At 42.5% G+C, this 10,415-nt stretch overlaps 1 protein-coding gene across 3 annotated transcripts in view; it reads left to right on the top strand.

Annotated features, from left to right (window-relative positions):
- The first annotated feature begins 391 nt into the window (after positions 1 to 391).
- CTNND2 (catenin delta 2) overlaps positions 392 to 10,415 on the top strand; it is a 638,637-nt gene continuing 628,613 nt past the window's right edge. Inside the window, exon 1 of one of the 3 annotated variants that reach the window (XM_068196795.1) lies at positions 392 to 425. In XM_068196795.1, coding sequence (XP_068052896.1) covers positions 407 to 425 — 19 coding nt within the window. In that variant the 5' untranslated portion in view covers positions 392 to 406. The other 2 variants (XM_068196789.1, XM_068196805.1) reach the window with 2 other exon arrangements.

The raw sequence follows: 10,415 nt of genomic DNA, 5'->3' as shown, positions 1-10,415 counted from the left end.
TACCGCTGCCGCCTCGGCTCAGCCCGGCCGCAGGTGCAGCCGCCGAGCCCGCTTCGGTGCCCGGCATGACTTATCCGGCGCGGCGGTGCGGGGCTGGAGGGGCGCGGGGAGGATGGATGGGAACGCCGTGTCCCGCGGGAGCGGACCGCCTGGCCGCCCCTGGCCATGGCCCGGGACACGCGGGTCCCTCCCTGCGGGGCAGGTGCTGGGACCGCGATTTCGGGCAATAAATGACCGGCTGTAGGAGCTGGCCGGGCGCCGCGGCTGCGGCTGTGCCCAGTGCCGCGCTGATGCTCAGCCCGCTGCGAGCGTGAATTAGCAGAGGTTACCCTGGAAAACAACCCCCCAAAAAAATGGGTGGTTTTGTTTAGGTACCAAAACTCCGAGCGGCGAGTTGAAAGGAGCTATGGAGTGCCAACTTTCAGGTGAGTGCTGCAATTGCATTCCACACAAGTTTCTCAACGAAGGGTTAAGCGTGAGCAGGAGTAAAACATGACTTCCATATTCCTTACCCTATTTGCTCTCAAGAAGACTTCTGAAAACACGGTAGGATTCCCACCTAGGTTTCCCAAGCATGGGAAGAGAGACCCGAGGTAGACACGAGCCGGGGAACGAGCTCTGGCTTCCCTGTTGCTGTCACCGTTTTGGCTGGCCGACCTCAAGCTCCCAACCCATGACAGCAGGAGCCGCGGTTACTGCCAAGGGGCTGCTCCCCACCGACGACCCCCGCCCCAGGGTGCGCTCCCACACCTGCGCCCTCCGCCCTGCCTCCCCTTCCCCAGCAAATCAGAGCCGCCCCGGCCGCGGGGGTCTGAGGAAACACGGGGACGCGCCCCTCTGCGGCGAGGCTCGGGGACCCGGCCCGGCCATACCTCAGCCCCGCCCGGCACAGGCGGCAGCGCCTCATCGGTAGCGGGGCCGCCCGCCCCCCTCTGTCCCCCCCCAGCGCCGGCTGCTCGGCCGCGGCGGGCGCGCTCCTGCTGGGGAGGGGACGGGCCGGGAGGGGCGGAGGCAGGCGGGCGGGAGGGAGGCAAGGCGGGCGGGAGCGCGGCGGCGGCAGATGCTGCGGCGGCGGCTGTGTCTCCTTCGGCCACATCCCGCGGCCGGTGCGCCCGCCCGGCGCGCTGCGCTACGGCGCCGCTGCGCAGCCTGCCCCAGCCGCCGCCGCCGCCGCAGCGGCCCCGCGCCTCGCCCCAGCGGCGGGGCGGTGGATGCCGAGCCCTCCTCGCCCCGGCAGTCAGCGGGCAGCTGTCCTGCGGCCGAGCCCCTCGGAGCCGGATCGGCGCGCTCGCACGGACACGGGGACACACGGGCGCACATGCACGCCCTGGGGGGGGGCAAGCCGAAGATGCTGCAGCTGGGCAAGGTCAGGACCTTGCGGTGAAGCCCGGAGCCGTCGCTCGCCCCCCCCCGCCCCCGCTACCCCGCTTCATTTTCGCTTGGCGGACTGAGGATTTCCTGTTGGGTTTTGGTATATGTTTGGGAGCAAGCAGGCTGAATCGGCGCTGATCGGTGAGTACGACAGGCACCGTAATGGTGCCAGGTCCTTCCCCCTCCCCCCCACACACCCTTCCCGCCTGCATGATATTTCTTCTTGGTGCGGGGTCCTGCGCTGCTCCCCTCGGCGATGCAGCCGGGCTGGGTTGGGCTGCAAGGAGCGGTGTTTATGCCCTCAGCCAAAAGGTAACAAAGTGCGTTATTTCCTCATGGCTCTTTCTCCCGGGCCTCCCCCCTCCATCGCTTTCCTCCCTTTCTTGCTACGTTGGTCGTTGCTTATGTAGGGCATCCGCGGTACAGTGTCTCCCGACGCCCTGCACTAATGTGCTCGTTACGGCGGTGAAGTCATGGGCCAGGGAGAAGGAGGAGGAAGAAGAGGAGAAATAAGATGAAGGGGCTCGGGGACCAGCGGTCGGGGGCAGCGCCCGGCCCTGCGCGGAGCCCGCGCCCTGGGGCGGCTCCGAGAGACGGCTGCTGCGTGTTTCTGTGTGTCTGTGTGTGTGTCTGTGTGTGTGTCTGCGGAGGGGAGTGTGGGGTGTGTGCTCTTCTTTTGAAGCCACCGTCTGCGAAATCTTGCGCTCGAGGAGCGGGCGGAGGGGGTGGGGAGGGGAGCCGCGATGTGCGCTGTGATGTTTCGTTGATCTATATTTAATGGCTGAAAGGAGAGACGCTTTTCTTTCCTTTACCCTTACCTTACTCTTATTCTGGTGTGTAATGTGCTTGCATCGATCGGTCAAATCGTAGCTTCAGCTGAATCAAGTCACCACAGAGGAAGGAGGTGCAGCGGCACAGGCAGTGCATGTAATACACAAATTCATCTGGCCAGGGATCTTTGAGAAAAACGAAAAAACCCGTTAGAGGGATAATTTTAGAAACCACGTTAAATTTCCCCTGGAGGGACTGAAAGGACGAATACACAGAAGAGTATAATACAGTATCTTGTGCTGTTACATTTTCTTATACTTTGTTAGCGTGTGCTTTGTTTGGATTCAGGGTGTCACGGTTAACCCTATGCTTTACAGAAAAGAAAAATCCAAAACTTGGAAAAAATATTTAGAAACGAAGAGGCTCCTTTATTGAACACCCAGCTCTTAACTTTAGTGACTGTAGTAACAGATATCTGTGTCCCTTAAAACATGTATGCCTTTTCATTGGCATTAACAAGGTAAAGTAAAAACTTCACATGGTGGGTTTATTTTCAAAGTCTTTATAGGTAGCCTATATGTAAAGTGAAAACAGTGAGTCAGCCTGAGCTTTGCTTTATAGAAAACCTTTCCATAGGGTACGTCAAGACTTACGTACCTCAAGACAGAGGGAGGACAACCCAGAATTATATGGAGTTTATGTAAGTCTGTTGTGTCTTTTGCAAAATCAAAAGAGGGGAAAAAATCTTTAATCATTCTGTACTTCAGGATATATTCATCCTGTCTTAAAAAATAAACTGATTATGTAACTCATGTAGGCTGGGTTTATCTTTTTCAGACAGCCTAGTTAGTTGGCAGTGTAAAAATGATATGGCATGAAGGGGTTAAGGGCAGGTCTCCAAAGAAAGCTGCTGTATATCCTACTTGTGGGCCTCTGAGACTCAGGTGGCTTTAGGGCTTTTGTTGCCTTTACACAGGTTATCTGGGGAGGAGCCCCAACACTAAACCCAAACCAGCTAGAATGACTGTGATATTTAAGCAAAACATTATACCATGATCATACCATGGTATACCATGATCAAAAGAAAAAAAAAAAAAAACCGTGTAAGACTAATTTCTGAGCCGAGTTGGTGAAGCTGTCTCATTTTGATCTGTGAATGACAAGATCCTTTGGGAGCCTTGACTGACCATCAGCTGCAAAACTGCAGAGAACTTGCGATCGATCATCGTTATTAGTAAGAAGTTGATTAATAGCTCGGGACTGGGTTGAATGTGATTATGTTGAATGTTGTAGTTCCAAAAGAGGAGATCACATCTTGATCACGTTGTTCAGAGATGGTTTTTGCAGTCTGTTATATAAGAGAGGCTTGGAAAAAAAAAGGAGTAAAGGGCTGTGCTATGTATACCTACTGAGGGAAATACACCCCAAAGCTGCTAGTAGGAAGCTAAGTATTTATTTCCAAATGCCAGTTGCATGACATTTCATGGGTTGTAAGAAAAATGCTTTTGGGAGAGGATTCCAGCTACAATTCTCAAGTTCTGTTTGTCAGGTGCCTTAATAAATGTTAAAAGCAGTAAATAGCTCATCAGTGACACAAGCCTCTGACTTTTGCTGTGGGGTTTTTTTGATAACAATACCAAGATAATTTCATCCTCACATAATGAAATCTAATAGACAGTTGCACAAAATAGAAATAGTAGCAACTAGAAAAAAGATTTTTGCATAATTCTGATTTGTATAATTTACCTTTGCTGATGGATGGTAGCAATTTAATGACTATGGTTTGGTGTTGAGTATTTGTTGCTCAAGACACATGTAAAATCAACTTATGCTACAAAAGAAGTGTTGGAGTAGTTTATTTTAAGGTTTTTAAGAGAAGCCTTTTTAGGTAGGGGTGTAGATTGGCATGTAAATGGAGCAGATAACGGAATCAGCGGAACTCATAAGTGTTAAATTTTGCACTAAATTTCAGGTACATTTCTATTTCATGGTTCAGTGTGATATGATTTTTAGAGCTGATCACTTGTGGAAATTCCAGCATATTTTTGTTAGGATTTCAAGCATATGTTTCTATCCTAAAAGCAGCTGTTTTCAGGAGTATCAGCAAGATAAAGAAAATGCATTACAGCACTCTTCACTTAATAAGGACCTGTGGTTTTGATGCTCATTGATTGGGCTTGTAAGTCATGAAGAGTTTGATATTTGAAGTTACAGCTGAGATTTGACAAAAATGAAAGTGATTGTTTTTTCTCTTTGAAGTTCTCACTAAGATCCTATTAGAGGATGAATTTTGGATGCTTATTTGCCTGCACAATATTAAGTTTAGTAGTAGAATTATTAATAACATACAAGTAAACAACATACCTTAATAGAGGCAGCAGTTTTAAATTTAGAACATTTATTTCTTAAATGACAGAATGACTCTCAAATAGGACTAAATCACATTTGCTCTTAAAGAAGAGATTGCTTTTGTCATGACAGAAGATATTATACCAGGAAAAACATTGTATTTTTGGCCTTTTTTAATGGGAATATGTCAGGAAAAGTATTTTCTCTCATATGAATAGGAAGTCTCCATGCAGGACAGGTAAGTAGTCCTCTGCTCACACACTGCAGAACCACACGACCCTTTGGCTAAATGGCTCCTTGGTAGTTAGGCTCACCTGGAAAGAAATCTGAATGCACTATGACAAATAATTTCTGAAACAATTTCTTCTATCCCCTTGGGATGTGCTAACTTTGTGTAGTGAATGGGTTGTAAGAGCAGATTGCCTGACCAGATTGTCTGGCATTATGCTGGACAAAATTTAAATTCAATAGTATTGAAAAGGAAATATGCTATTTGTTTCTATGTAAACCAGTTGCCATGTTAATAATTTTTTTTCTTATGTAAACTGTCAGTTTAGTCTAGAACTAAGAAAGAGAGAAACATTTCATTATCAATGAGAGAAAGCATTTAATATTTATTTAAATTGCTCTTGGCATGGTGACTTCTAGTGCATTCTACTGGCTCTTAATCTGCCTATTCTACTTTACAAAATTCTATTATAGTAATAAGCAATAACTTCAAGACATGTAAAGCATAGAACAGAATATATTGTCTTGTCCTTTTGGCTGCTGCCTATTTTATTGAAGCTTCTGAAAAAAAAAAAAAAACAACAAAAAAAGCACCCAACCTAAACTCCCCCAAGAAAACTCCCAGGTTTCTAATGAAGCTTTTAACATTTGTACTTCTCAGAGCTGCCAAAATGATGTTAACTTTTTAAAACTAATATATAAAATAACCCTGTTTGATGTTGCATTTTGTTTTGGTTTATCATGTTAATTGTAATAATTCTACTATATAATGAACTTTTATTTTCCACTTGTTTTAATTCATTTTACGAAGCCACAAATATGTAGAGCTTGACTTGTAGCATCCAAAATCAAGAACATCTGAGACCCAAAGGGGCTTTATATAAAACATTCTGTAGGAGAGGGTTTTGCATTTTCCCCTCCTATGTTTTCAGTGTTTTTGTCTTCCACTCTTTTTCCCTTGCCAAATTTACAGTTGATTTCATCATCTCCCAAAAATCTTCACAGTAGAGCAACTTCCTTTTGGTCAAGATAATTACTTTTACTGACAGTGTAACTTAAATTTCCCTGCTTAATGTAACATAAACATCTTCTTTTTTCAGCCATGGGTACATTCTCCCATTCAAATACTGTCAGTTGTTATTCAGTTAAGTAGCCAAGATATCCCTTTAAGGCTGAAGTTTTGAAGGGAGCCAAAGGAAATAAACAGGTAGTGTAAATATATATTCTGATGGGATTCTTGATTGTTTTAAACCCACTGAATAAGACTTAACCCTTACACATTAATTTATACCAGATTTCTATTAGATAGTTTCATTCAAATTACTAAGATGCTTGGGAAAATAATTAGGAATAAGTTTCAGTCTGGTGGTAGAAAATTGCTGTACCTTTTAGCTCCACTAGGATGACTACTAGGTTGTGATCTTCATCCTGTAAAAGTATGTGCTTTCCATCAGAACCAGTAAGCAGTTTGGAAGGGTAACTAGCAAGGATGGTCTAAGTAAACTCAAGGCTCCAGACAATGAGTTTCAAGGTATTTTAGTTCCTGCTTCCTAAGAGACTTCTACAATTTTTGAAGCTGGGTGTCTAAAAGGCAAGAAAACATGCACTGGATATTATAAACAGAACATGTGAACTTTTTAGTTCTTAACAATTTTCCACCTAAATGCTGGAATTCATGAATTTGTGTGTTTCTGATATGCTAGCTGATCTATAAGCAGCTTTGGTTTTTTGTTTGTTTGTTTGGGGTGGTTTTTGGGGGGTGGGGGAGTGTTTGGGTTTTTGTTTGTTTTGGTTTGGTTTTTTTGTTGTTTTTTTTAATGTATACATTATTTTAGATTTATGTGAGCAAAGACTGTAACTTTTCTGAAGATGGCATAAATGAATCAAATCCTGGCATGTTGGCTGGGTAGTAATCAGGTTTCTTCGAAAGAAGGTTGTTGTTGTTGCAGTCAAATATGCTTATTCAAAAAAAAAATTGTTCTTGACAAGAGGCTGACTGTTGCTTTACCTGTTTGGCATATGGGAAGGCAAAAGCTTTTTCATGCTTTTTTTTGTGTGAAAAATGTCATGACATTAGATATGGATGTTCATATTCAATGAAAAGCAGAGTGAGAAGGCAGAAGGCTAGGTCAGAGAATGATTATCTAAGGAAACAGAAAGTTAAAGGTTTTCAGCGGTGGAAATGCCTCAGGATTAAACACGTAAATCTTGCATGTACAAACCTTGTTGTTGTCTTGTATGCCAGAATTTGTAGAGTCGTTTCTTTAAATAAGCAGGTACTTGAAGACATTCATTACACCATCATTTTCTCACATTTCATATGCCAACCAAGCTTCAGGACAAATTTTGAATGTGCCTAATGGCGTCATCTAATTTGTGCATGGCACGATACTGTAGTAGGTGAGATTCTGTGTGATCGAGAAATTGAAGTCTCATGGGTAGTTGGAGCTGGGTCTGCAAAAAAGTGTAGGTACCAAATACAGAGTGGTACATCTAGTGAATTCTTACAAATCAAAATCTAGGTTAGTCTGTGAGCATTTTTGAAAATTTTAACAAAATTATTAGTCATATTTGATACTTTCTGAGTACTTCTGATAAAACACCCGTATCCTTGATCACCACATGATGGTAACCTGAACCTTCAGTTCAGTGCCTAACCTTGTCTGACCTAGTGTGCTTAGAAATGCAGTGACTAGAACAAAAAAGTTCTCAGTATTTTAAAAAGGTTGTGTTTTAATGAAGGAGGTTGACAGTAATTGATAACTCATAGAATTCTTGCTGCAAATGGTTTTGAAGCCTGAGTTACAAGAATAATGTGATTTTATATGTGGATTTCCACTGCAGTGCTGATGTATGTCATCTGCTGGTAGAAAGGGCAAAACTTGGAATTGTGATAGTGCATCTGTATTGCTGCAGGGGACCCCTGGCTGAGTAGTAGCTTACATAGACTCCATGTATTACAGAAAGCTGATTAATCTTTTTATTATATTATTATTAAGAAACCCATTGCTCTTTTATATCTTAGTTTGCTACAGGTGTACTTGATTGGTCCTTTAATTAAAACACTATCACCACTGGCAAATTAAGAAACCACCCTTTGGTAAACAAATCTCTGTAACACATTCCACATGTTCACAATACCAGGTGCAGCAAGTGAAGATAAGAATTGTTTCTCATTCTTTTGTCTGATCTTCTCACAACCTTTATCCAGAACAATGCCTAGGAAAGTTGCGCTTCTCTCTGTGGTCAGAGAGCTGCTGCCACACATCTTTATAAGTGTCAAAAATATAGAATGCATTCTCGAAATATTCATTGCAATTAAATCAACAGGAGACTGTTGGCTTCAGTTTTCTTTTCTTCTGACATTTAACTGTGTTAACCTTCCCAGCTGAAGGATTTTGAGTAAAAGTTTGGAAGTCCTGTCCTGCTTATGGCTCACCAGGTTAGTTCCAGATCCTTCTCAGCTATGCCCGTGTGATTTTCAGATAATAAAATTTGGCCCATGCTGGGTTAAAAAAAAAAAGGGGTTGTAATCTGCCACAAACCTCGAGGATTAGCTACTACACATACATTTGTTTTACTGATGACTTACAGCATCCTACAGCTGAATGCGTAGGAGATAGACAACACCAATTCCTCTTTTAAAGCCATACTAAACATGACAGTCCCTTATAGGTTCAGTAGTATGTATTTTTGGTTGAAAGTGTTTCTGACAAGCTTGGCAGTTTACTGGACTTATTTTTCACTTCTGACTTCTATTGCCTTTACCAAGAACAAGTAAATTAATGCACAGAGCCTCAGGAGTCTTAGGGGACTCTGACTTTATTCTCTTCAAAGCAGAATGGACAGGTTGAGCTTAATTAGAAACATGCATGTCTAATCAAAGGGTGAATTTAGAATCACAAGTTTTAAGAACTGGCATTAAAAGCAGACTCATGATACCAAAAAATTTTTGGTATCATGAAGCCATGGTATATTTGTGAAGCATAATGCACTATTCTGGTAAGCAATTGTTTAATACTCTCAGGTACATAGACCATCCTAATATGTGTCATTATATAGTTTTTTCAATAAAAAAATTCCAAAGCATGCAATTCTGGTCAAACTGTGGAAGTTTGTTAGCCCCTGAGTGTTTCCACTGGGATCCTTTGCACTTAATTCTCAATGCAGACTCTCATAATGAACACCCAAAGGATGGCTAATACTCCTCATTTCAACAAGAAACAAACTTTTCCTTATATTCTGTGTATCTTATGTAGCAGAGATCTGTTCAGCAAGTGCTGTATGTGGATGAAGTGGAAATCTATGGTGTAAAATGTAACTTTTACATTTCTTCTTTGCTTTTCTTGAGGTTGAGTTTTGATTAGTTGACTTACATGTTCCTTCTCTATAAATACCTTTTAAGTAAAAGTAGCCAAGAGTAATCTACTTAATTCTTACTTTTCTATCCCTAAGTCTTGGAGACAGCATGTATAGGTCTTGCTGTTTTGTTTTGTTTTGTGGGTTTTTTCCCAGTCAGTAAGAAATGTGATTTTTTTGTTGTGAGTAATAAATATTTCTTCTATTTAATGTGTATTAGAAAAACAGTATTTGAACTCAGCAGAGGAGACATCTGTTTTTGTGTGGTAATAACAAAATTCCAGGTTTTGATCATATTTAATGCCTTCAATTTAGCTTAGAGTGGGTAAAATTTTACACAGAATAAAATTTATGTACGTAATAATTTTAATTTTTTTTTTTGTGAGCAAGTGCAATACTGGTATTTGAAGAGTACGCTGTACCTGACAGTGACAGTTAAGTGCAACATAAACTTGACCTACTCTTAGGATTTTGAGACATCTTGGATTTTTGAGACCTGGCATCTCTGACTCCTGAACACGCTGGTGACATTTCATTGGAAAGCTGGCTGAACAAAGCCATTTCAAAGAACCTGATTTTCCTGTTTGTGTGTGGAGTCCCTATATCTAGTTACTCAGAGGAGAGCTGGCCAGTGAGGGGGTGCAGGTTTTCCTTCACAGCTGTGTTCTGCCCACCGGAGTCCTCAGGCTGACATTGCTGATGGATTGCTCTGCCTGAGATCTTCTTCCCTCTAAAAACATCCAGGGAGGAACTACTTGGCTTTTGATCAGTGGTGATGTAAATATTTCAGGTTCCCAAATGACAGATCGTTGGTGATCTATTGACAGAACAAACTTGGAGCAATGATGTTTGTCAAGGAGCCAAAAAGTCTGCAATATAAATTGCTTTTACATTTTGGAGTTTGTTTTGTTTAGTTTTCATTTGGGGTTTTTTTTTGTTTGTTTTTACTGTACATAGTGTCCAAAGCAAAGAAGGAGATCTGAGATACTGATTATAGCAGGCCAAAACAAGGCTGGATGGGAATATGGGGACAGAGAGACAGACTGGAAGGCATAACTGCTATGTTGTCACGTTGTCAATGAATAGGAAAGATGCTAATTCAATCTCAACACAGGTAGTTGATCCATTCTTATGATTTCTAACAAATACTTTTAGAAACACATTTTTGGGAGTGTTTTATTTACTAAAGTGCATCAGTTCTAACAGAACACCTTGCACAGATAAGCAAAATAGAGTTTGAACATGTTTAAGAAATGCATGCATGCATATATTCTATTTTTGTGCATTAAACACATATGGAATTAGTTGCACCTCTGTCAAATGTAAAAATTCCTCTC

This window comes from Anomalospiza imberbis, chromosome 1 (genome assembly GCF_031753505.1).
Source record: "Anomalospiza imberbis isolate Cuckoo-Finch-1a 21T00152 chromosome 1, ASM3175350v1, whole genome shotgun sequence".
Classification (NCBI taxonomy): domain Eukaryota; kingdom Metazoa; phylum Chordata; class Aves; order Passeriformes; family Viduidae; genus Anomalospiza; species Anomalospiza imberbis.
The sequence above is the reverse complement of the archived record's forward strand: the minus strand, read 5'-3'. Positions and strand labels throughout refer to the sequence as shown.